Source organism: Oryctolagus cuniculus, chromosome 5 (assembly GCF_964237555.1).
Source record: "Oryctolagus cuniculus chromosome 5, mOryCun1.1, whole genome shotgun sequence".
NCBI classification, from domain to species: Eukaryota; Metazoa; Chordata; class Mammalia; order Lagomorpha; family Leporidae; genus Oryctolagus; species Oryctolagus cuniculus.
Genome location: NC_091436.1, coordinates 6,955,238 through 6,982,838, shown reverse-complemented (window position 1 = coordinate 6,982,838; position 27,601 = coordinate 6,955,238). Strand labels below are relative to the sequence as shown.

At 49.0% G+C, this 27,601-nt stretch overlaps 1 protein-coding gene across 8 annotated transcripts in view; it reads right to left on the bottom strand.

Annotated features, from left to right (window-relative positions):
* The window catches only part of PRKN (parkin RBR E3 ubiquitin protein ligase), a 1,400,595-nt gene that overhangs the window by 419,263 nt on the left and 953,731 nt on the right, over nucleotides 1-27,601 (bottom strand). For all 8 annotated transcript variants that reach the window (XR_011388432.1, XM_051855168.2, XM_051855165.2 and 5 more), the window contains one exon: nucleotides 8,222-8,358. Coding sequence is in view for 7 of the 8 variants with exons in the window: in XM_051855168.2 (XP_051711128.2) it covers nucleotides 8,222-8,358 (137 nt within the window). In the remaining variant the exon portion in view is untranslated. The remainder of the gene's footprint in view (nucleotides 1-8,221; nucleotides 8,359-27,601) is intronic.

Genomic DNA, 27,601 nt, shown 5'->3' with positions numbered 1-27,601 from the left:
CGTTCCCACCTTACTTCTGTTTTCTAAAATGTTACTTTATTTTTAACCACATAATAAGATGTGAGAAAAGAGGGGGGGAGGCCGTTTGGAAAGCAGACATCTGAGCCAAGCGAGAACTGGGGCGCGGTTTCCTTGGACACAGGGCCCCTCCTTGAGACAAGGGGTGCGGCGCTGCCGGTACTGTAGAGTCAGCTCCCTTGGTAGGCAAGAGGACAGGGGAGTGCACGACGCAGACACCAGACCCCACATCAGCCCGAAGCACGATTCTAGAAAGGTGACACCCAAGGCCCCACAGGTGGCAGAACAGCCAGCCCCTCGCTGGCAGAGCAGGCACGAGCACAGAACACTCTGAGTTTGTCCTGCGGCTTCTGCGGTCCATGTCCACGTACCGGTCACTCCTTAGGATGAAGCCACTTGCCTGAGTGTTGTTGCTGTTGCAGGCAGGGCGAGGAGGGTGGCAGCATCAGGGGCTGCTGTGTGCTTTCCCCCTGTTCGCTTTCCCTCCCGGGCACAGCCAGGCCACGTCTCCCATCTCTCCTTTCTTGCAGTTTGGTGGGGCCGAGGGGCTGAGCTCTGGCCCGAGGATCGTGGGAAGAAGTGTCTCCAAACCATCTCCGGAGAGGTGATGAAAGCTCCGGCTGCTTTCACCCTGCACAGCTGGACCCACCCGAGGAAGGGAACCAGCAGGAGCGCAGAGACTTCTGGGATGACAGAGGCACTAGAGGGCAGGAGGCAGAGCCGGGGTCCCTGACTGGCGAGGCACAGCGGAAGACACGCGGCCAACCCGCACTGGACCACGGCACAAGGGGACGTCGTCCTGGGCCTTCGTATGCCACTGTGCTCGTTGGAGAGTCTGCGTTACCCCCTGGCTTCATTCCGCCCCATTCACCCAACGCAAAGGAAAACCCCCTGCTCCCAAATGAAGCAGAGAGGAGTCCAGCATTAGCCTCAGAGGGCGATCGTTGGATTTAATTTCAATCAATTTTGAGGCAGAAAGAACTTTGGCTGTGGACCACAAGCATGTGAGTGATGAAAAGAATCTGGGCTTGTCTCCTGGAGCTGCCGTTTTCGCGTGGCTGCCACAATCAGGTACCAACAAGCAGCTAGGCAGAGAGTGAGCCGAGTGCCTTGGAGAGGCAGGCAGGCCGACGGAGCCCCGAGAGTGGGAGCGTGGGGGGTGCCTGTGCATTCCCAGGCAGTTTGCTAATATTCCAAAATTCACAACCCGGATTCCACCTTGCTTTTAGGACATGTATGGCTGTATGTTCTTTCCTGTTTTGAATGTGTGTTCATCACCTTAGGCTCTATTCTCTAAATTAGCAATACTTCAGCAACTAATTCTACTGATGTTTGTGTATGGCCATTTGTATATCCTTCTTGGTGACTCTCCTCTTTTAATGGTTCCCTACTTTTCCCGTGTGGCTTTAGGAGTGACATCGACTTGATTGTTTACGTGTCTCTAGGACAGCACTGGTCAAAAGCCCCCAGGCGGTCCTTCATCCTGGATTGCACGTCTGTCTCCCTAAACGGCAGGCTGGGCCTTGGGCAGCCTGACTCTCTGCGCTTTGGGATAGCTGCATCTCAGGAGGTCCAGAACTACTGCTTTGTGCTGTGACATTGCCACAGACGCCCTGAGGGCCTTAACGGACTGCCGTCGGTGAGTGGGCAATTCACAACTGCATTACATGAGAACTGGAAGCATAAGAACGTGACCTGGGAACAGATGAATCAGACCCGAGAAGAAAAAACAACATACAAACAGAACAGTAGATGCACTCCGATGGCCCAGGGGCCAACACCCAAGACATGCCCCCGGGAAGGGAGTGACTACCAGTCCCAGACCTCCAAGGCCACAGGAAATGCTCGCTGCCAGGGCTCCTAACATACAAGCAGGGGAAGTGTGCCGCGTTGTCTCCGTCACTGTGCTGGAGAGCAGCCCTCGGGAATAAGTCGTCGCACACTCCCGACGCTCAACAAGTCGTGTGAGCGACGCTCGGGGGAAGAACAGACCCGGAGGTGCTCCGGCCTTTGACAATAAACCTCAGCGTAGAATGCAGAGGACAGCAGGGGCACCAGATGCTTCGGATGATGATGACGCTGTTCCCGAAGCCCACATGGTTATGCAAGCATTTCTCAGGAGTTCTGCAAATAGCGTATTTTGGTTGTGTCTGCCAATCGTATTTCAGCTCCGTTCTCATTTATTGGAAAACCTACTCTGGCTGGCAAATCGAATCACTCTTGGACAAAACAGAATTTCTGCAATTATTAACGTTCTAACCTCCCATCGGAAAGACCGCATTGCTTATACAAGCCTACCCCGATAATTCTCGAACTTTCCAACCTGGAGATTTTAACAAATACTGATGGCCACCCTGAGAGGTCACCATTTAATTGGCCTGAGACATGGCCAGGGCACTGAGATCTTTGAAAGCTCCCATGTGACTGAAATGTGCATGTCAGGCTGAGAAATCCATCCCCAGAGAAGCTGGGGCTGGGGCGTGGGGTGGAGTCATGGAGCCAACCGTTCCAGGCTGACATTTCAGCTCTCCCCTTCCTAATTCTGCGATCCTGGTGCCTTCATCAGACTGAGCCTCCCCCCTCCTCTGTAAGATAAGAAAAGTAATTCCTACTTTTCAGGGTTACAGATGGCTTAAGTAGAGAACAGCACTAAAAATTAGTTACACTTCTCTTGACCCTCTTTCCTAAAGAACTTTGAAGATGTCGCACTGTTGGCAAGTTCTCTATTTCTATAGTGATTAAGAGCACAGTTTTGGAGCCACAGCCATCTGGCTTGGTACACCAGCTCTGCTCCTAGCTGTATTGCCACGTTCCATTTAATTAACTTCTATAAGGCTCGATCCCTTCGTTTATCAAATGTGAAGAATAACAAGATCTGTTCCAACATAGTTCTCTGGGGAAGAAATGGATGCACGTATGCAAGCACCGAGTATGGCACATTGTATACAGCAAGCACTCAGTAACAGCTCTAACCTTGTATACAGTGAGCACTCCACAACAGCTGTAGGAATTACTCCTCTTTTGACTCTCAGGGAAATAAACTTTCATATCCCACTCCTAGAAAGCATACAGAATTTCCAGCACTAGCACAGCAGAGTTTGTGTTTGGAAGCTGCTGCAAGCCAGCTTTAATTAGTTATCGTAAACATTTTGTCAATATAAAAGATGGATCCATTTCTGACTAGAAATTCCTTGAAGAGAGTTTGTATCTAAAATTGAACTTACCCTTGAAGGCATTTAACCTAAGGAGCTTGAAAGAGGCTTGAAAGACTAGATTATGGTGGGGCAGGGGGTAGAGAGAGAGAGAGAGAGAGGGAGAGAGAGAGAGAGAGAGAGAATCTTTTGATACACTTTTGGGTAGGAAGAGGCATTATAGAGAGAAATGCATGTACTCAGAAACTGTTACCAAGACATGCAGTAACATTAGCAACGTGTGCACATACGTACACTTCAGTGTGATTGGTGTCGTTGGAAAACAGTCCACTAATTCTTTTTTTATTATTATTTTTTATATTTTTTGACAGAGTTAGACAGAGAGAGAGAGAGAGAGAGAGAGAGAGAGAGAAAGGTCTTCCTTCTGTTAGTTCACTCCCCAAATGGCCGCTAAGGCCAGCGCGTTGTGCCGATCCAAAGCCAGGAGCCAGGTGCTTCTCCTGGTCTCCCATGCGGGTGCAGGGCCCAAGCACTTGGGCCATCCTCCACTGCCCTCCCAGGCCACAGCAGAGAGCTGGACCAGTCCACTAATTCTGCTTACACCATCTATCTTTTGATGAATAGTTAACAGTCCCAGGAAACTGATGTCAAATTTTTAAAAGGTATTTTCTAGAAATGTCAGTGTCCAAACATTCCCCCATGGCTTTCCAGGCTATGGTGACCTTCCGGGAAAGGGTTGTTCTGTATGGGTTGGGGCAGGATGGAGAGCAGGTGAAGGTGACATAGCTAATTCCCCCCAAGTTGAAGAAGAGCAACCTGGAATTCCAGAATTATGCACACGGCAGTTTTGTCCTTCACCTTAGCTTTGAGTCCTGACTATGCCCCTGAGCAGGGTAATTGTGGGCAACAAAGCCTTTTATATCGCAAAGTAGGAACACAATCATCAAGAAAGGTCAAAGACCTGATGTGCCAATGAACCTGCTCCAGTTACAATTTCACTCAAATCCCTAAAGTCAGAAAAATCTAGGAGTGGTCCCAGAATAACCCATCCCTTGTGGATTAATAGGGACTTGGCCACTGAGAGGAATCGACGGCTTTAGGAGTAAAATGCTCCCTTGATTTCATTAATAAGTCTTGCTGCAGTTTTCTTAGAGGAATTATCGTCCCCAGACAGCTGGGACTTAGACCAACTTGGCCAGGCAGTTTAAATGGGGGCCTGGAGAGGCAAACGGACCCCTCTTCAGAGCCATCAGCAAGGCTCACTCCTCCGCTTCTCAGACCAGTGAAGACAGAAAGCCCTGGCCCTTGAGACTCAGTCATTGTGCACTGTTGGTGGAGAGCCTACCAGGACATGTTCCACAGCTCCAGGAGTGGCCCGGCCAGCAATCTGCCCACGCTCTGTGGCCTAGCACAGTCCCTGGCATGGGCACATGCCCCTGGCATGGTCAGGCATCCACAAATCTGCCTCACAACGTGTTCTTAGTTTCTTCATGGAATTAACCATCATGTCTGCTTTCTGCACATATTACTTTTGATTTTTATTTATGGACTTCATAGACCTGAGTATAACTTTTTCATGAGTGCTAACATGGAAGAAAGTTTGAGCCCTAGAAATAACAGGGGTTTAGGGGCCGGGGCTGTGGTGTAGTAGGCTAAGCCTCTGCCTGCAGCTCCAGCATCCCGTGTGGGTGCTGGTTCATGTCCCAGCTGCTCCTCTTCTGATCCAGCTCTCTACTAATGGCCTGGGAAACAGTGGAAAATGGCCCAAGTGCTTGGGCCCCTGCACCTGTGTGGAAGACCTGGACGAAGCTCCTGGCTCCTGGCTTTGGATCAACCTAGCTCTGGCTGATGCAGCTATTTGAGGAGTGAGCCAGCAGATGGAAGACCTTTCTCTCTGTCTCTTCCTTTCTCTGACGGTAACTCTACCTCTCAAATAAATAAATAAATAGAAAGAAATAGCAGGGGTTTAAATAACTCTTGTTCCTGATGGCCTGCTGTTTCCATTTGTGATTTGATAAGCTTTGCTTTTCTGTTTTATTAGTACTTTATGCCTTGTGTTCCATGCTCTGTGTATCAAGGCAGAGTCAAATGAACCAGGAAGAGAAATGATTAGCTAGAGGAGTGAATGATGCTGAATAACTGCTTGATTTATGAGCTGAGTTGCTGGAAACACCAACCTACATTCAAAGAACATCCACACACGTGCTGCTCTATAAATGTGTGCACCCATGCAGACACAGGCACCAGCACGCTAGGTACCCTGCTTATGGGGATGCGTGTCTGAAGAACATCCGAAATCAGACGCCAGTGTTCACTCAGTCCTTACTGTCTTCAGCATCCACCTGAATGGTCCTTTCTAAGCCATCATCCTAATGTAGCCACATAACTTCCGAAACAGGTGTTATTATTGTATTACCCCCATTTTACCTGAAATGAAATGAAAGGTACACCAAGGTTAAGAACCTTGTCCTACTTTATAAAGGTGGCAAGACTCAGAATCAAGATCTGAGCCAGGTTTCTCTGAGGCTCGGTATACAACCTGGGCTAATGCAAATGACTCACTGGTCTATAGGCATAGTATTATGGCATATGAAGTATTATTTAACATCTGAGATAATTGAACTCCACGAAGACAATCTGCAGACTGCCAACGGAACCCTCTCACCCCTGGTCTGAATACCACATGGCCAGGTGCCAAGCACTGCAGAGGAGGTTCCTGGGGAACAGGAGGTGCCTGGCACGGTGCCAAGTCTGGGGCCTCTCTGGTGCGTTACCTGTCACAGAGAAGTACCAGTACTCAGCAAAAGAACTGTGGAGGGAGTACCTTGTTGTAACTAAACAAACTGCATTCAAACAGGGTAAGTGATTTAGGAATAATCTTGCAAGGAAGCCGTCAAGTGAGTGGAGAACTGATAACATAAACACAAGCAAAAGAGAGAAGAGAGGCACTGGTGGTGCGGGCACCAGGACACCTAACAAGGGACCCTCAACGTGAGTGTCATTGAGCCCAGGAGAGAAGCCACGGGCGGCGATGACATCACTCTTCTAGGACTGTTTCTGCCGAGCAAACATCAAAGACAATCCAGCTTGCTTTTAGGGGAAAAAAAAAAAAAAAAAGAACCGTAGCCCTTAAAAGTCTATTTCCACAAAATATGCAAAGACATTTATAATTGGAGCCATGGGACAGGAGGAGGAAGGGCTAAAATAATACGTTATTAATAATATGGTGACAAACAGAAGTCTATTTTTTGTGTGAATAAGCACTTTTGAAGACATGTATTAAAATACTAGGAAAGAAATGTAGAAATATTTATGGGGATGAGTACACTATGGAAGGGGTTCACCACACACTGGAGAGACACCACAGCCGTTTCTAACCTGTCACACCTTATGATAATTTTTCTTATTATTTTCCATAAGCAAAACACACACACATGTAGCTTTGTGCTTGTGGTTAAACATTAAATGAAAGATGTGCCAGGGAACGTAAGTTCTCAATAGGAAGTGGGCATTTTTAAAAACAAAAGCCAACTTCTGCAAGTATTATATTTAAATAACCAGTAATGAAGTGACTGACATTCACAAAAAGATATTTAAAAGGATTGCAAAAAAAAAAAAAACAAAAAAGTAGATACTTAAGATTCATTCATGCCTTGCCTTACTTGCTATTAAAAAAATTAAACCCAGGAGTATATGACATTCTAAGGATGATATTAAGATAGTTAGAAAAAAAATCAAAACAGATTTAACACACAATCAAAACATAGTAGAACTATAGAACACAGGATAACTAGATAAGAACTTGACTATGCCACACCTTCTAACAGAGGTCTTAACTACCTCATGGCAATGAGCCAGCAAATTTAAAGGCAATTGACCCACATTTACAGAAACACAAGAAATCCAACTTTACCATGCTTTCCTGTGACTAGAAGGCACTGCCAAAAATGTGATCCATAAAAGGTATTTTTGAAAAGAATGCATTCACTTAGCCTGTCCCTTAAAGAGGATTTTTTTTAATGACTGAGAAAGTGAAATGCAAAAGGATTTTAAACATACAAAAAGATGCTCAGCCTTGTTCAAAATCAGAAGTAAACACTGCATGGAAGCACCCTTTCTCAGATGATAGGATTAGAAACATATCCCAGAGCCCTCCACTCCCTGGGTTGGCCAAGCTGTGACAATGGGGTGGAGAGGAATAGGGAGGAGATTTGGGAACAACTGACAAAATAAATACACATTTGCACCTTGATACACTAATCCCTCTTCCAGGGAACCAATCACAATGACATTCTGACACTATTCAATCATACATAAAAAAGAATGTTTTGTATTGTTAACGATAATTCAAATTTAAATAGTTCAGCTTTATCTCGGTCTTCTTTTCTTTCTTTTTAATGCATATCCTTTTATTTTGGGTGCTCTTTAAGCGTTTTTTTTTTTTTTTCTTGTGATGGGGTACACTTTAAAGCTTGCATACTACTGTTCTAGATCCAGGGTGAATGTAACATACAGCCTTTATAAAAGTTATACATTTTCTAGTTCATCACGGCTCCCTAGAGTTTTACATCTTTGGTAACTGAACCATGAGTATGTCTTACCCAGCAAAGATCGGATTTAAATTGCCCATCCTCTGGTCGGGATTAGGACTAAGATAGTCTGATGCCAACGTGTGGTAGAATGAGAAGGCCATGCCAAGATGGCCGCTGGCAAGCAAGTGTCAGTTACTCAGGGATGGCTTTGATACCCACCTGGCAACGGAGCCTGCCTGGCAACAGGCTGTGATTGGTTGGGCATAGACCACCCCTTTGGCTGCCTCGGCTATATAAGCTGCTGTACCAATTGAAATAAACGAGTCTGCAGGCTGCTCGCCTCAGGCCTACTTTCACCCGACTTCCGGGGTCTGTGTGGTGACTCTGCACCTCTTGCTCCCACCACGCTCCTCCTCTCAGAATGAATCCTCTCAAAAAGAAATCAACTTCAACACCAACAGTGCCCCTTCTGTTCTTAACCAGTCTCAGAAATGGAAAGAAACAAGGTTCTGGACTCACCCACACAGGGCAGGGAGTAGCCAAGCTGCGGGTCATGGACAAACTGCCGGTCATTGAGCCGTGTCACACAGTACAAGTGGAAACAGTCCAAGCAAATCACGTGGCGCTGGCTGCACTGGAAGACCAGGACAGGGTTCCTGCAAACACAAAGGAAGGGGTTTCCAGCGGCACCTCAGAGGGCGGAAAGGCAAACAGCACTTCAGAACCATCTGTGTGACCTTGTAGGGTTGCCTGGAGCATGCTGTGTGTGTAAAGACAGGCCTGCATTGAGTTCCCACATACCAAGGCCACATCTTGAAAATCGGAGGTGCTCGCTCAACAATATAGAATGTCGATTCTCCTAATTTGATATTATTGATGTCAATGCATTTATCAATAAATCTGTTGATACTTGAGTTTAAATATAATCACTTCTGGAAGTCTTCCCTGATTCATAATCCCAATTAGCCCACTAAATCACTCCATGCACTAGTACATGGTTCTGCTGATTGATTGTCGCCTTACAGCTTCTCCGACTTCCTTCAGAGTACATGCTGTGTCTAGGTCATATCAATATTCCCCTACTGCCAGGCACTGGAAAGTTTAGAATAAGTGTTTCTTGGGGCAGGTGTTATGGTGCAGTGGGTTAAGCTCCTGGGTGGGAAACCCATATCCTGTATTGGAATGCCTGGGATTGATTCCTGCCTCTACTTCTGATCCAGCTTCTTGCTGCTGCATATGGGAGGCAGTGGTGATGGCCCAAGTACTTGGGTTCCTGCCACCCAACTTGGAGATCCTGGTGGAGTTCTGGCTCCTGGCTTTGGTCTGGTCAAGTCCTGGTTGTTGCATGCATTTGGAGAGTGAATCACTGGATGGAAGATCTCTGTCAATCTGCTTCTCCCTCTTTCTCTGTAGCTCTGACTTTCAAGTACATGTATGTATGTATGTATGTGTGTATATATATATATATATATATATATATTTTAAATAAATGCTTCCATGGCTAGTGCTGTGTTTAGTAGGTGAGGCCTCTACCTGTGGTACTGGGATCACACATGGGCATTGGTTCATGTCCCAGCTCTCCTCTTCTGATCCAGCTCTCTGTTAATGGCCTGGGAAAGCAGTGGAAGATGGCCCAAGTGCTTGGGCCCCTGCACCCACGTGGGAGATCTGGGAGAAGCTCTTGGCTTTGGATCAGCCCAGCTCCTGTAGTTGCAGCCATATGGGGAGTGAACCAGTGGGATGGAAGACCCTTCTCTGTCTTTTCCTCTCTCTGTTTGTAACTCAAATAAAGAAATAAATCTTAAATTTAATTGTAATAATAAACAGATTCTAAACTTCCCCAAAATCAAAATAAAAGTTACTATTATACCAAAGTAGTATGTCAAACAATCACTTATATTTCACTGGCAAGTAGAAAACAAAAGAAATAAAAGACCATTTATTAATATTTATTATTTATTCTTCCTCTACAAAATTTTATCTATTGTGCCCCCACTTTCCCATCCAAATACTGAATTTCTCAATTATGGTTAGGAGATTACCAATAAACCAAAATGTTAGATTCCATTAAGATACTTTGCAAAAAAAAATCTTCTGAAAAAACATGTATTTTTTGCTGGCAAATAAACCACATTAGTTTCTCCCCAATAGGAGGCAAAATGAATATATTAATTTGAGATCAGTCCCAAGGCAATTTTAATAGCAACAAAGTTATTGGAATCTTTAGATAGGCTTATTCCCCATGTAACGCTAGTAAAATACAAAATAAACATGTTCATTTCACATGCAACACATAGCAGCCTAAAAGCACTTCAAAAGCCCATTCCCTAGGAAAATTAATATTAAATAATAGCATTATAGAAGACAATTTTTCAACAACTAAAACGTTTTCAAAATGGTGATCCTACTTATTTGAAAGCAACATTGAATACCAAACCAAGTGGGGGAAAAGAAAAAAAAAAAAACAGCTCCCAACTTTAGCAGGAGCGCTTTGATTCTAACGCCACGGTCAACCTCACGTGAGCATGTGTGTCCCTTCCGGCTTGGTGCTTCTCTTTCCCGCTCTGAGCCCATCAAAGTCTTTTCAGGACCTGAATCTCCACTTCCAAGGCCTTACTTCATTAGGCAGTGACAGCTCTGAGCTTTCAACTTTCTCCCTTCTAAGGGCTTTCCTCTTAAAGACACTGTATCATGGTTTCTTAATTCTAACCCAAGTCACTCCTCCACACACCACATGCACAAGCGCAAAAGCACACACATTCCTTGTCCCTCTGTCGACCAACAGAGCTGCTGTATTTTATCGTCTTCTCTCAAAGCTAAGTTACATGAAAAATATTCTCCACTTCGCTTATAGCAACATGGTAAACTGCGCCTTTATAGACCCCTAATGTGCTATCAACACATGGACAAACTGGAGAAAATATTAGAACATTTATAAAAGTGTCCCTATACAGAAGATTTAAAAGAAAACTTAGAAATGACCCTGTAGAGAAAATAAAAAGAAAACTTAAGAAATCACAGAAGTCAGACCATGAACAGCTACCACAGGGACCCAGCGAGAGCTCAGGGTCCACGTTACGCAGCCATCAGTCTAGCACATGGGTTCTTTTCCACTCCTATCAGAAAGGAAGAGTAGAAAAAGGCTCCTCTCATGGAGGACAGCAGTACATGTTCATGGTTGCCCCTTCAAGTACAACATGGTCCGAGCCTGTCCAGAGCACCTGGACCATCCATGGAACATCCACCCTTCTGCTTCGTCAGTGGCACCAGGCTCTCTGGGACATAACAGCCAGAAATGGCCAGGACATCAGAGGCCACAGTGTGAGTTAAGCCCGGTGCTGATTCAGGGGTCCACCACACCAGGAAAGGCTGCAGAGGTGCAGAGGTGCAGGGGTCGGGCGCGGAAGGACACACTCTCTGAAATCAAGGGCATTGGAGTGTTTCTCCCTCTCCCACCACTGCGAGTGGAGCAGAGGCAGTTGCAGGCTGTGTGGGGCCGGTGGCTCTGGTTTTCACAGGCTGCGGCACAGACTTCCAGGGACACAAAAGTCCTAGAAAGCAAGCTTTGGTCACAGCAGGCCACTTCACCTTGGAACTGAGAAGCAGAAGAGAAACACACAGCAGGTGCAGCTGACCCTAGTCATCAGGGAGACAACAAGCCTCTTCCTGGGACGAACCCAGCTGGTGACCATCACAGCAAACTGTGCTGCTGATGGACACCAGCTAGGGTTGCCTAGGACTCCACAAGTGGCTGCAACAACCAGAGCTGTGCCGATCCGAATCAGGAGCCAGGAGCTTCCTCCAGGTCTCCTACACGAGGGCAGGGGCCAAGGACTTGGGCCATCTTCTACTGCATTCCCAGGCTATAGCAGAGAGCTGGATCAGAAGTGGAGCAGCAGGGACTTGAACTGGCACTTGTATGGGATGCCAGCACTGCAGGTGGCGGCTTTACCGCTACACCACAATGCCAGCCCCATGGCTATCTCTTATTAAGAATATTCCCAGTGGTTATGTAGAGTCAGGTGAGAAATAAACATGATATCTATAAAAAGGTTATTAGTTCAATTTGAGAAAATGAGTATAGAGAACTTTAAGGCCAAAGGGTTACACACTAACTTCCCATGGAATAGAACAAAGAGGGAAGTGGGGACCAGGTTCTGAGCACCTGCTGTGGGTCAGGCACCATGCTAGGAACATCACACATTTTTTTTTCCATGTCAGACTCCTAAGCTGTGGTGGAATGAGAAGGCCATGCCAAGATGGCTGCTGGCAACGGAAACTGCCTGGCAACAGGCTGTGATTGGATGGCTTTGGAAACTGCCTGGCAACAGGGTGTGATTGGTTAGGGCATAGACTGCCCCTTGACCAGATTGGCTGCCTTGGGTATATAAGCTGCTGTACCAATTGAAATAAACGAGTCTGCAGGCTACTCACCTCTGGCCTGCTTTCACCCAACTCCCGGGGTCTGTGTGGTGACCCCAGCACGTTCCTCCTCTCAGAACAAATCCACAGCAACACTTTTTTTTTATCCATTTCAGACTCATAAACTGATCTGCACCTCCTCTACACAACATCCTGCTCTGTCTGCACACCCATCTGCTACAATTGGGGTATCCTTGCAGAACTTCTGGCTCTTTCACTCCTAAACACATGCTCCTTGCCATCCAATCCCACAGCAGTATCCTAAGCTTTGTGTTCAAATCCAAACCCCAGACTTCCAGATCGGTTCCAGACCAACCCTCCCCATTCCTGCCCCTTTCTTTGGCACTTGTTCATCGAGTGCATCCTCCACAGCCTTCAGATACCAGAATCACTTTACTTCAGGTGCTTCAGGCATTCCCACCATGGCAATCAACAGCAAGTGCCAAGTAACAGGAAGATAGAGACCATACTTCCTAAAGCCTTTCGTGACCATGGAAATCAGAGAATAAAACATAACAGAAGCATCTGAGAGTGGCCTCCCCTTCCACAGTGGGAGGACACAGCAAGAAGTCTCCTTCCATGAGGCAGGGAGAGGACCTTACTGGACCCTGAATCTGCTGGTGCCTCAGTGGTGGGCTTCCTAACCCCAGGGACTGGGAGAAATACATCTCTGTTGCTGATAAACTACTCTGGTGTTCGACCCTGGGCAAGGAGTGGTATTCCATTGAGTCAAACTCTGGGAAGTTTGGAGAGGAGAAGCTGGAAGCCATGAGAACTGCTGTCACTTTAGTGGTTTAGACAGCAGATACTAAGGAGTTGGACTGTGGTGTGGTGGGGGCTCCAGGGCCGGGCATGAAATGCTGGGTGGGAGTGACATTTCTGCGGAGGCCCTGTCACGGCTTCTTTTCTCAGGGAGGGGTGGGGAGTGTTCCTCCCAGCATGGTTCTGTGCCCTTTGTTCAAATCACACATAAATGTTAAGAAAAATCAGTCTAGAGACGATTGTACCCCAGTGAGCTAGGCTATGGGGTACGTAACTAAGGGTTAAATAAAGCACTCAACCATATGCAAAGAGAATTATAAATGCTTTACTTGACATTATTGAAGAGTTCTTTCTAAGTGATGATTTCTCTATTTTAAAGAAATAAAGGAGTGATCCAGTGAACCTTTGCTCACAGAATATTAGGCATAATTGAAGGTGTTTCAGTAAAAAATTTGGCAAGGGATCCACACCCACCACACACAGAAGACTGCTGCACACAGCACTCAAGACATGTGGGCTCTTACACAATTAGTTCTCCACTGTCTGCAAAAATAGCATCCGTTTTCATATTTATCTAGTAAAATGTGCGGCTCAATCTGCTGTCCACCTCTGTTGTATTGTCTCGCTCGTTCAGTCTCTCCAACTCCCATTCACTCTCCTTCACACACACACACACACACACACACACGTACACACACACGTACACACACACGCACACAGTTTCTCTCTCTGTCCAAATCTGACTCTGTGTATCTCCGTCTGTCTTTGTCTCAGCATCTCTGTCTCTGAGTTTGATTCCTTCCCTCACAGACATCTCCATTTATACTCATTAAGAGAGAGACTCTGGTTCCAACTTTTCAACTGAATGTGACCTCTGTTGACAGCAACGTTCCAGAAACTTCAAGAAACTTAAAGAAGAACGTCTTAAACCCAGTCGGGCAGGCAGGAGAGGCAGAGATCACTGCACTGTGGGGTAGAACGTTCCAAGTTCTGTTAGCAGCTTCTGGGGTGTTCTCCTACCACACTGCCCCTTGCATGGTTCCTTTCCATATTGAATGGGCTGGCCCACGTGCCTCGGGAGAAACCCAGAAATGAGCAGGTTTGATTTCCTGGACTAGGCCTGTAGCTCCCCCTGTCCTCTCATAGACCGAGGGTGCTGCGTGAGGACAGCGTGCAGTCCTGCGGTGAGGGACACGGAAGTGGTCTTCTGGGGGAGTCCACGTGGCAGGGCGGTGGGGCTCCTGACGACAGCCAGCAGCGACACCGCAGCCACCACAGTCGGCATCCTTGGCATAGACTCTCCAGCTCAGGAGGAGCCCTGAGATGGCCACAGCCCTGGCTGGCCCCTGCACGACCAGTCCATGAGATTCCCTGAGCAAGAACTGGGCAGCCACACTGCCCCCAGTTCCTCACCCACTGGGACTGTGTAGATACTATTTAAGTTGTGGGGTAATTTTGTTTTCTGTGGTGACATCTGAGTGATACAGCTCAGGCAAGCAAGAAGCCACATTGAGATAGCACATTATGAAAGAATTCTAGAAGTACCCAGCACACAAGGAAAGCTCGCGTGGTCTTAGTGCGGCCAGCTCTTTCATCTCCCCCAAGGATAAAGGTTCACGGAAAATGCATAGTATGAAAAGAATTATGCGTGGATTTCAAAAATGTTTTGTACCAAAATAAAGTTTTAATTCTGTTTTCTATAGGCTTTTTGAAGTTCCTTATCTATGGCTAGGAGAAGTACCTGAAAAGCAATCTGAGTTAGAACAAAAATATTAAGCAACAAATCTTTGAGGAAATAAAAATAAGCAAACTCTCCTCACTTGTGGGAGAAAATCCTTCAATTTAGCTAACACTTGACCCTTGAAAATTCACACATTGCCTTTACTATATTTAGTTTGTGTAACAGGAACATGAACATTATGCCCCAGTTAGCAATCTCCGAAAGCTCGCTACAAACTCTCTGTACATGAAGAACTATGACTCCTGGGAATTTGATTAGATAAAAATAATTAGAGGAGCAAAACCACACTGTTAAATAATTAGAATTTATATTCCCACCAACTGTCACTCTAAATCCCTTTTAGTTAGTGATAGCTTATAAAACAAATAAATAAATAACCGAAATCTCAGAAAGCAAATGCATTTTAATGTCATCTATATTTAACCAAATTACCCATTAATTGCCTAAATGCACGACAGACAAAGAAGTATCCACACAGCACTTGCCCACAGAAACCTGGAGATCGCGTTCCAGTGCCCTTGTGTCATCCAAGTTCATTATTTGAGTCAGCCAAGTGAGCAATCCCAGTCACTGGCGATGTCTCTCATCCAAGATACTAATTGATAGACTCAACTTTTAAAAATTAAAATAAGCCTCAACAGTTGAGCGACCTTCAAAATGCCTCCTAGCAGCCAAGTTCAGAATCCCGAAGTTAAGTTCGTTTGTCCATTAGTCTGCTTGCAATCGAGTCCTACCGAGGCCTTGGCAGATCCTGAGCCAGCTCATCAGCTCCCCTCCAAATCCTTCCTCTCTCTGCTGCTGTGTTCTCCCTCCCGTTCAGTCCATGCTGCTCCCCAAAACACTCACCCCGGCTCTGTGAGAAGTCCCAATACTTCAGTGATACACTCTACCCCAGGTGAGAAATCTTTATGACTACCTCCTTCCACCACCTTCATCCATGCATTCTACCCACACTATGGGGCAGCCAATACAGACCAGGCGCCATCGTGGTGCTGCCCTAAAAAACTCACAGGATGTTCTATTTCCCCAGGAGGTCGGGGTCCCATCAGGTTGAAAGTAAGTGCTTAGCTCCCAGCATGGTGAGTGTGACACAAGGGGGGTGTAGAGACCACCTGACCTATCTCTGGGGTTACAGGAAGGGTCCTGAGACAGCTCACACTCAGCGCTCTCAGTCCACACAGAGAGAAGACACCCACCACACTAACCAGCCTAACCAGCCTCTTCTGCTTATGAAGATTTTTAAAATTACATAAAATGCGGTTGTAAATATGTTACAAAGGATTGAGAAAATACAAACTCTCGATCTCCTTTTCTCAAATCCCCTTATCCTCGTGAATTTTCATTCTCTATCCCATCTGTGGTATTAAATGTTATTAAATTCAGGAGACTTTCTAGCGTCAGCGTTTGTTCCAAAGTTCGGTCCCACGGATATCTGCCCTCAGTGGCCTGCAAACCCTCTTATCAGGAGCGCACAGATTTTTCTGGGCATCAGCTGGGTTCTGTGCCTCCTGTGACATTTTCTCGCGGCTACCTGCAGCGTGCTTTATTTGAAAGCTCCCTATCGGGTTAACCACATCCCTGCTGATACGTCCACTTGTGCTACGGACTGTCGTGAAGAGAAAGATGAAGATTTCCAGTGCCCTTTCTGCTGCACACAAGTGCCTTGGTGGTGTGCACTGGCTGATTTTGAGAGGGCCCCTAGGGGACGGGGAGAAGGCTGGGTAAGAGAGGGTGGCAAAAGTGTAACGCTCTCCGGAGCAACCGGCTTATGGCTTACAAGGGTCGTCCTGCCTGGGTTCCCAAGGCTCACCCCTCACCCTGGCTGAGACGTGTGTTGGCACCCAGCTGACCCCCACTTCCAATGCCAACAAATCAAGGCCCAGATTTTGCTTTTGTCCTGTGAAGCCCTCCCTCCACATTCAGAATCCCCCCCCTTCATCCCACTGTCCCCATGCACACCATTCCTCCTAATTCTCCTCATTTTCCAAAAAATTCAAGGTTCGCGTCACTCTAGCCACTTCCTGAAAGGTTTATGTTGGTGTAACTCTAGCTAACTCTGACACGTCCACTTCCTTCCTCATCTCCCGTAATACTTCTGCACAGAAAGCATTACTTTCATATTCAACTTCGTATTGCTTTATGCATCATTCTATGGTCCTCTACAACTTTATGAACCCCACACACTGGTACTAGCCGGGAAGACACTGTGCGGCAGGCCCCTGGGCTAGGCACAGGAAGGGCTATGGTGGGGGCTCCGGGGGAAGTGTGTATGATGATGGTGGACGAAGGAAGCCTTGGACCTCCCAGGAAGAAGTAAGGACAGGCTGGTCATGTGGAGGATGTCCCCAGAAAGAAGAGGACATGCTACAGCCTCAAAGGCGAGAATGAGTTATCCTGACCGAGAGACAGGAGGAGGTTTAGGGAGGGGGCATTTGGCAGAGTGGTTAGGACGTCCCGGTGCCTACATCCTGTTCTGGAGGGCCCAGCTCCACTTGCCACTCTAGCTTCCAGCTAATGCACACTCTGAAGGCAGCAGGTGATGGCTCAAGTACTCGGGTCCCTGCCACCCAAGTGGAAGACCTGGATGGAGTTCCAGACGCACTGCTTGGCACAACCCCAGCTGTTGTAGGCATTTGAGAGTAGACCGCTGGACAGGAGATTTCTCTCTCTCCCTCTCTCTCTCTCTACCCGCCCCCCCCTACTCCTCTCTCTCTCTTTCTGCCTTTCAAATCAAGAAAAATAAATACAAGAAAACAAACTAAAGGGGAAGAGATAAAATATGTGAAAATACTTAAGGATGGGAAACAACGTTATATATTTCACACTCTCTTCAGCCTTTCTCAAAGTTCCCAATTTTTCTATAAATGAAAAATGACACTAAAAAATAATGATATTGCTTCCATAAATCAGACACATAAGTCTGTGTTTTAGGTTATACCAGTGCATCAGTTGTAGTTGAGCATAACAACATTTTGAACCAGGAACAATTTGCAAAATAAAAATGGAAAGTCATGGTTACATGAGGAAATTACTGGATTAATTTTCCATGGATGTTTTCAAATTTAGAAGACTTTTATTTTAGTCCAGCTTATGTATTGTATTCCTAAATATAATTATCATCTGCAGGTTGAATTCAAACATAATCCATTAATAACGTGTTAGGTTATAAACACTGCAACATAATAACAGGTACTGGACACAAAATGCACTTTTTCCTTTGAGATGAAAGCAAAGAGACAACCCTCCTTTGGCAGCAAATTATTACAACGCCTTGGTTCATCAGTGGCACCCAGCTGTTCTTGCTGAAGCATTTGTGCTGCTAAACCAATACTGATAAATAATTGCCAATAATAGGTACATCATAATACAGTACCTTGCGTGTGAAAAATGAAGCTAACATGCTAAAGGGCATTGGCCCATGGGAAGTGAACACATCTCATAAAAAATCACCTTAGTACTTTCATATCTCCCAATCAATACACCTATATTTTTCATGAATGCCCAAAATTATGAGTCCAAGAGCCTCAGGATCATAATTTCAGGGCACTGCATCCTGACAATGTTAATATGTGTCCCTGAGAACCGCTGAAGCCAGTGTAACACAAAATCGCTTCCCGGTCACGTGGTTTGCATGGAGCCACTGTGTGGGAAGAACCGTCTGGCTGTGGCGATGCCGTGGTGCACAGCCCACGCCAGCCCACGCGTGCCTGGAGTTTTCCCTCCGTGAAGAAACAGCCGGAGCAGATAATGCCCAGATCCGCTGCACAAGCCGCCCACTCAGTTGAGGAAGACTTGAGGACAGATCTCGTTTAGATGACAGTCCTGCTGTGAAATAAACTGTTCTGCTGAGACGGATATTCACGCGCTCAGAGTCAGTCCAGGGGCTCTGGGTGTTGGGAACGGTCGGCATGAGAAGTGACTGTGCACGGGGAGTGGTCTGGAAAATCGATGTTTTCTGCTGCCGGCTCACAGAGCATTGTGCACGGGTGTTTTGCTCATGCTTAGAATAAATGAATGAACGACTGCTAATAGGATGCTGGGTCTTTGAGTCCCTTTTATAGAGAAACCTTCAGGACCAGGTCAGGACCCAACTTAAAAGTTTGTGGACTTCCTGAGAACGGCTTTACAATGAAAATGACTTGTGAAGTTTCTCAGGGATCATTAGACAGACTTGACGTTAATATATAACACAGTTCAAGCCTTTGTGGAGCATAGTAGAGACAATTATTTTCCCAATTTAGTTATTTTACACAGAACCAGGAACAGGACATCAGTGGATGGCAGCCCAAATATTTCTCCAAGATCAATAAAAATTGGTGTGGCTTGACAACACCGACCCAAATGGTTTCATGATGAGACCCAAGATAAGGGAGTCCTTGCAAGACCTTGCCGCCTGCCCCCACACCAGTGGCAACGGGAGGCTGGACGGACCCCCGAGGAGGGTGGTGTGAGCTGGCAGCCCCTGCTCTCGCCCCAGGACCCCGTTTCTGAACACTGAGGGTCAGGGGGGGTAAGAAATCATGGTCTCGAGAGACCGCCCAGATATGCAGATTAACCTGCAGAACCGAAACCTCTCCTGAAATCCTGAGCCAAAGATGGCTCATGTTTAGGATGCTCTAATTGCCTAAACTCACATCTGTGTTGCTCACGGGGCTCTCTGGAGATGTCACTCTTGGGAGGACTTGTTGGGGGGCGGAGCTGGTTGTGAATTTCCAAGGGAAGGCGGAAGAGTTATCCTGGTGTTTAAAAAAAAGGCACCATATCTTCGATGTGTTTCATTTGTCACTTTCAACAACTGGATGTTGAATGAGTTCTGTTGTTGTTTATTTGAAAGGCAAAGTTACACAGAGAGAAAGAGATACAGAGAGATCTTCCATCACTAATTCACTCCCCAAATGGCTGCAACAGCTAGAGCTGGGCTGTCCAAACCCAGGAGTCAGGAGCTTCTTCTGTGTCTCCCACATGGTACAGAGACACAAGCACTTGGGCCACCTTCTGCTGCTTTCCCAGGTCATTAGCAGGGACTGGATCAGGAATGGAGCCCCTAGGGCACGAACCCAGGCCTATATGGGATTCCGGCCTTGAGGCGTAAGCTTTACCTGCTACACCACAATGCAGGCCCCAGCTGTTATCATGATGCAATTTTCTCTCCTTTTTTTGGTGACAAAGTCAGCTGGCTGAGGCCAGGCTCACCTTCTTGGGAGAACAGCACAAGTAGACAGAGCCACGTGGCTTCCCTCTGCCGTGCTCTGTGCCCCTTCCGCCCACACCCTGGCCTTGACTCTCTCATCACACTCGCCACAGTGCTCACTCATCTGCTTAGTCCTTCCCTCCAGTCCAGAGGAAACGGAGCACAGCCCGAGCTCACAAATCAAACTTCACTAAGACAGCCACTGTCCGCAGCTGCTTTTGCACCACAGTAGTGGAGCAAGTAGCTGCGACGGGGGCTGGATGGCCCCAAAGACGACGCTGCCCACTCTGGGGTCCTGTCCAGCAGTGGAGGCTTTGATTCCTGTCCAGCAGTGGTGGCCACTGACATGCAGGGGCTGGAGTTGAGGAAACGCTCATGTTCTAGATGATTCGCCCCCCAACGGTGGACTGAATGCGGCAGGACTCTGAGTGGGCAGGGCGAGAGGGAAGCCAACAGCAATTCTGGTGGTGCCCGGGGCCTGCCGTGGCTCTCCGGTGTTGGCTGAGCCTTTAAGCCCACTTTTCCAGGCTGCAAACACATCCCCCTGCCCCCGCCTCCCCCCCCCCACCCCCGCCAGCTACTTCTTTTGTTTAAGGTAATCTGGTGCTGTCCAGAGAGCTGATTCCAGCCGAGAGAATGCCAGGGGCTGTTGTTGAAGGGATAGGGGCAGGGGTGTTTGCCTCAGTAGCTACGATGCTGCCTGGGACGCCCATAGCCCATATCAGAGTGGCTGGGGTTAAGTCCTGGCTCTGCTTCTGACTCCGGCTTCCTGGCAGACAGCAGGCGATGCCTCGCGTACTTAGGTCCCTGTCACCCACATGGGAGACCTGCATTGAGTGTCCGACTCCTGGCTTCAGCCTGACCCAGTCCTGGCTCTCAGAGGCATTTCAGGAGTGAATCAGGGGATGGAGGATCTCTCTGTATCGCTATCTTTGTCTTTGTGTTTCTGCCTTTAAAATAAACTATTTAAAAAAAAATAAAAACAAGAGAAGTTGCAAAAGCTTTGAAGGCAGCCAACTGGAGAAGGAACATACTGATGCCCTGTACGGAACAGAACCTTAGTGAGTACCTACTTTGTTCCAGGCATTGCCTTAGGCCCTGGGTGTCACTGCCCCGGAAACTGGAATGCACAAATACGAAGCAACCAAGTACAACTCAGCAAAGGAAAAGGGACAAGAGAGAAGCAAAGAGAGTAACAAGCCAGCATGTGGGAGCTGCAACACTGGGCAGCCAGGGGGGGCCTGCAAGGGGCTGTGCGCCATCAATGCCAAGGGAGTCCAGGGGGAGCGCTCTGCAGGGAGTGATAGTTCCCAAAAGGTCCGGGGGGCAGGAACACCGAGAGTTTTTGAAAAATAAAAGAGGCAGCACCGTGAGGACGCAGGGCTGAAAGGCACAGTGGAGCAGACGAGGTCCAAGGAGACAGGAGGTCCGCGTGCAGCCTCGGAGGCCCGGGAATTCAGCCATCGGACGGTGTCCCGTGCTGACGACATTTTAATCAAGGATGCAGCATAATGTCACCTCGGGCACAACATTACCTTAAGTTTGAGTAACAAACAGACTGTGGGCGGCAGGAAAGAAAGGGAGAATCCTGGTTGTTTTTAACATCATCATGGCGAGAAAAGATGGTGGCTTGGGACCATGTGGTGGAGAGGGGAGGCGTGGCCAGGTGTCCATGTGGTGGGGACGACAGCTCTCTCCCTTTTCCACTAATGTGTGTAGGTTTCTCCACTTGTAGGATTTCATGCCCCCACATCCCTGGGATCACCTTGTAAACGCCACACTTTCCAAGTCACTTTCAGTGCAATGGGAGACTTTGTGGCGCTGTGTAAATGTATTTGATTCAAGATCTTTACTGAGGGCCCGAATAAGGGATCACGACCTGGTGATTAACCAGTGCATGAATGCAGCGCGAACCTGTAGCCCAGGGTTCCTCTCCACACCCTGCCAAGTGCCCAGTGCTGGGCACTGCACTGGCACAGAACAGGCTGTGGAGTGTGTGGTCCCTGTTCTCACTGACAGCCCAGCGTGGGCAGAGCTGGTCCACGGAGCCCAGCGAGACCATGAGGGGACGGTGCTTGACATCTTCCACCAGGGTATTGATGCTGGAGATTGGGAAAAGTAGGGGAAGTGGAACTGACAAGATGGAGAGAGTCATTAACCTGAGGCAGGGCGAGCAGCAGCCTCACTCTGGCTTCTCCCTCTAACATTTATTAGTGATCCTAATGAGCCAGCTTTCCTCCCAGGCCCCCGGGACTGTTATTTAACCCCCTGCACGAGCTTGGCCTCGGCAGGACAGGCCCATTCCCGGCTTCCTCTGCAGTCCCACGGCCTCAGGTGCCTGGGAGGAGCTTGCACCCTTGTGGAATAAATGGAGGCGGGACTCTCCTCCTCTCTCATGACAACACCTACAAGGAAATATCCAACCCCACAGGACAGGAGAGGGACCCTGGCTCCGGGTGCCGGCCAACACCTGTGGCCTCATAGCCAGAGATGACAAAGTGGGCACCAGAACCCTGGCTCTCCCCAATCCTGTTTCAGGATGTTGCCTCGGTCCACTGAGGATGCTGGAGACGTCTGCTGACACAGGAGACCACGTGGCAGAGGGGCGGGACTGGGAAGTGGGCCTGGGGTCCGGACTTGCTCAGTTTCAGATGCCCAAGTGAACACCTGCAGAGAGCAGTTCAGGTCACGGCTCTTAGACTCAGGAGGATGGGCGCTGGAAACCGACTGGGAGCCGTGGGCTAAGACAGTCACTAGAGCCTGGGTGGGGACGCTGTATAAAGTAGGGGCGGAGAGGGGCTGGTGTGGTGCAGCGGGTTATGCCACCACTTGCAATGTTGGCATTCCCTATCAGAGTACCCCTTCGCGCCCCAGCTGCCCCACTTCCAAACCAGCTCCCTGCTAATGTGCCTGGGAAAGCAGCGGATGCTGGGACACCAAGGAGGATTCCAAGCTCCCGCCTTTGGCCTGGCCCAGCTCCGGCCATTGCAGCCAACTGGGGTGTAAACCAGTGGATAAAAGATCCTTTTCTCTCCCTCTCTCTGTCATTCTGCCTTTCAAGTTGGTAAAACAAAACCTTTTTAAGAAGTCGGGGGCAGGGGTGTCCAGGGCAGACCCCCAGGAATGCTCGCACGGTGGCCTTACCGTGCAGCTGCTTCGAGTGGGGAACTCTGAACTTGGAGCCCTTGCACTTTTTCCCGGTGACTGCTGCTGTGCGTTTCACAAACACCCCTGCTGGGCAGCAGGCTCCCTGGGCAACATCGCGGTCGGAGTCCGTGACTTTCTGTCACTTGCAGTTATTAAAATAATCCAACACTGGCCACCGAGCCATAGTGCAGCCTGTTTTCCACTTCCGCCTTGCACTGTGCTCTGAGCTGTCTCCCTGCCAGGTGACGACGAGATGGGCTCTCTCTTCTCCAGGTGCTGGTCCCCGGGAAGGCCTGCTGCACCGTGCAGGCTTCGGATCGGTCACACCAGGCCTTGGGGACGCCAGGCTGCTCTGAAGGGCTCCTTCCATGCTCGCCTCCCCCAGCAAAGTGCTTGCAAACAAGCAGGCACTGCCGGTTCCCACCCCTTCAGGGAATGAACGGTCCTGCTGAGGACTGACCGACGGCCAAGACAGAGAAGGCTCTTGCCCAAACTGAGCTTTCAGATTCAAAAAGATGATGACGTGTGCACAAAGAGTCAGTGGTACCGTGAGTTGCAAAGATGGAGAGAGGGCAGGAGAGGACAAAGGGAGGGGCCTGCCTATCCTAACCTCCATCGTGGGGAGGCTCGGTGGAAGAGGACTCATGGCAATTCAGACAGGAATCAGGCTATCTAAGCTGGTTTTCTCTCTCTCTCTCTCTCTCTCTCTCTCTCTCTTTCTCTCTCTCTCTCTGAGTCAGGGAGACACAGAGCCTTCATTCTCTGGTTCATTCCTAAATTGTCCCCAACCACTGGAGCTGGGCCAGGCCAAACCCAGGAGCAGAAACTCAATCAAGTCTCCCATGCAGGTGTCACGGACCCTATGCACAGAGCATTAACGTCGCCTCCCAGGATGTGCGTTAGCAGAAAGACAGAGTCAGGAGCTGGGACTGGAAGCAGAAGTGAAGTGCTCTTACGTGAGACGTGGTTGTCTAAACCGGAGTCTGAACCACGAGGTCAACGCCCACCTCCAGCCTTTAACGTCAAAGGCAGAGCTTTCCACTAGCTGCTCGCGTCTTCAGGAGCCCGAGTGCTCACTCGGGTCTTGCCCTGGCCCTGCCCCTGTCTTACTGCACCTTCTCTGGCCCTTGTCTCCTCCTCCTCTCCCAGCCACTGTGATGCAGCCCAGTCAGCTCTTGGGCTGTTCCTGAAACAGGCCCCGCCCACATGCAACCCAGGCTCTTCCCCAGGGAGCCACTCTCTGGTTTCCTGAAACTTCCTTCACATGCCTCTTCGCAGTGAGCCCTGCCCCCAAACCACGGTTGCCCCCACTGCTCCGTCCTGTTATCTTCTGTGTCTCCACAGCACGCATTGCCTGTGGAAGTGGGTTATTCTAACCCTCCCTGTACCCATGCCTTGCGCCGGGTGGTTCTGCCCTGACTTCCGCAGAAGCTGTGTGCACGTCCTCATCTCCCTGGCAATGGGCCTAGCCCCATGGCTTTGAGGGGTTTGGAATACATTCCCAGCCCCCCGAATGTCCCATGAGATGCCACTTTGCGTCAGGGTCACTTTGTGCTAAAGGCACTTGGAAAACAGTGGATGCAAGACAGGCATTCCCATCTCTCCCTTCCTTCCTGAGAAGAGGAGACTGACAACTCCCATGGGAGAGGAGCTCCCCACCCCCACCCCTGTAGCAGGAGACAGGGAGTGCAGGCCGCAAGAATTAGGCAGAAACAGACCTCGCTAGGATAATCCTAACTCAGTCACTGTTCCACAGCTGCCCGTCTCTGCCATCCTGATACCAAGCCACGTCTGCATTGCCTCCCTTTCCTTATGGGACTCCTGTGTTGCTCCCCATGGGCACTCTTCTCCTGTCCACCCACCTTACGTCAGTGTCACGTGCAAGACCAGCCAGGCCCCGAGAGTACAGGTAAAACTGCGTCCCCTACACCTGGCTTTGCCTCTGAGATGCAGGCAGATCTGACACCACCAGCACAGGGACCACACTTGATCGGTGAGGCCTGCCCTCTTTTTATTTATTTATTTATTTATTTTGACAGGCAGAGTGGATAGTGTGAGGAGAGACAGAGAGGAAGGTCTTCCTTTTCCATTGGTTCACCCCCCAGTGGCCGCCGCGGCTGGCACGCTGCAGCCGGCGCACCGCGCTGATCTGAAGCCAGGAGCCAGGTGCTTCTCCTGGTCTCCCATGCGGGTGCAGGGCCCAAGCACTTGGGCCATCCTCCACTGCACTCCCAGGCCACAGCAGAGAGCTGGACTGGAAGAGGAGCAACCGGGACAGAATCCGGCACCCTGACCGGGACTAGAACCCAGTGTGCCAGTGCTGCAGGCAGAGGATTAGCCTAGTGAGCCGTGGCGCAGGCTGAGGCCTGCTCTCTTGTTTTCCTGTCTTTCATCACCAGAAGATGAGCAGATTCTCCAAGCTTGGGTAGGTGCGGGTCAAGGACGCTGGACACACTGAGCTGTCTGGAAATGTCCACTGCTGTTAACAGAGCCAAGCGAACCCCAGCAGAGATGTGGGTGTCCTCTGACCTGGACATGCTGGGGTTTTTCACTACCTCACTCTGGCTGACCGCAACCTTCTGCACAGGTCAGTCATGTGCCATGTGTTGTCTGTCTCTTCCCGCTAGGACGTCCACTCCGTTAGGCAGAGACCTTTGTGCACTGTTGCATCCTAAGTGCCTGGCATACAACAGATGCCTCATAGGGTTGTGCTTAATAGGTGAAGCAAAGACCCCCAAGTCAGACACCAGCAGGACTGTGCACATCATTTCACTAAAATGAAGAAGACTGAACCAGCAAAAGGGCTAGGAGCAGTGTGTGCACCCAGGTCAGAGGTGGGCCAGCTGGACCCGGGCCATCATGCATGGGAGGTGGCACTGTTTCTGCATGACCCATGGCTGTTGCACCAGGAATCCCATGACAACCACTGCACCTGCATGGCCACCTCAAGTCCAGGGCTCAATTTCAATGCCGTGATTACAGGCAGAGCAGCACCGGGGCCCAGATGGAAAGAGGAGAAGCTTGGAGAATCTGCTCATCGCCTAGGAGCCCCTGGATGGCACGTTTGGAGACCCAAGGGCAGAGGAGATGCTGCAGCATGAATGGCTGTGGGGACTTGGGGCGGCAGAACTGGGACGGTGAGGCTGGGTGACGTGTACGCGCCTCCTACACTCCCAGCTCTCAGAACGGCCCCCGGAGGCAGCTGCACTGGCTCTTTAGCCCTGTGGAGGGCTGAGGCAGGGAACTGCAGGGGCGTGGGCCAGGTGACTCTGAGCCCTCTCTGTGTCCTTTCCCCTCTATCAGTGAGGTCAGACCCACAGGGGGTAAGAAAAGGCTCCCAGAAGGCCTGAAGCAAATGCTGGTGGGTTGAGGAGCTTCTGGGGATAAGGCTGACAAGTCCTGGAAACCAGCTTACAGAGGTGTGTTCGTGCCACTGAGCTGTCTCTCCTGCTCAGGGACTGTTACTTCCAGACACTGCGCCAACAGACATCGCAACAACAACAACAAAAACATCGCACACATTGCAAACATCTCCCAGGATTCGGGAAACATGTTCCACATTCTGTTTCTGTTTCCCCAAGCATGTGCTGTCTCTTAGCTCTGCAGTAGCAAAGGGTCAAGACCGCGACTCAACCTTCACAGCCCGGGACTTTCAAAGGCCACATTTGCAGGTACTGGAGTTAGGGCTCAGTGTATCATTTGGGGGACATAATCCAACCTACAACTACGTACACTCATATATGCATATGGTTACACTTTTTTAAAAAAGATGTATTTGGGGGCTGGCGCCGTGGCTCACTAGGTTAATCCTCTGCCTGTGGCGCCGGCATCCCATATGGGTGCCAGGTTCTAGTCCTGGTTGCTCCTCTCCAATCCAGCTCTCTGCTGTGGCCCGGGAGGGCAGTGGAGGATGGCCCAAGTGCTTGGGCCCTGCACCCACATGGGAGACCAGGAGAAGCACCTGGCTCCTGGCTTTGGATCGGCGTAGTTCCGGCCGTAGCAACCATTTTGGGGGGGAACCAACAGAAGGAAGACCTTTCTCTCTGTCTCTCTCTCACTGTCTGTATCTCTACCTGTCAAATAAATAAATAGAAAAAATAAAAATTTATTTATTTATTTGAAAGCCATAGTTACAGAAAGACAGACAGAGACACAGAGAATGAGATACTGATGTTCCATCCACTGCTTCACTGCCCAGGTGGCTGTAACAGCCAGGGCCGAGCCAGGCAGAAGCTGTGAGCCAGGAGCTTCATCCAGGCCTCCCGCCATGGGCAGCAAGGGACCAAACACTTTGCCTTCTTTCGCTGCTTTTCCCAGGCCATTCGTGGGGAGCTGGATCAGAAGTGGAGCAGCAGGGTCCTGAACCAGCATCCATATGGGACGCTGGCATCGCAGGCGGCAGCTTTACCTGCTGTGCCACAATGCCAGCCCTGTCACTGCACTTTTGATGTAGCTTTTAACTAGTTGTCCATTGACCTTTCTGTCAGATTTTCTCATATTTTGTGATCTTTGATTTCCCAGGACAATGAATATAATGGATTTATTTCTACAGAAGAAACCCAACTTTTATCATTGTACAGCCCTGGAAAAACAGGGCAAGTGATTGGGAAGGGAAAATAATTGACATTTTCTTCAT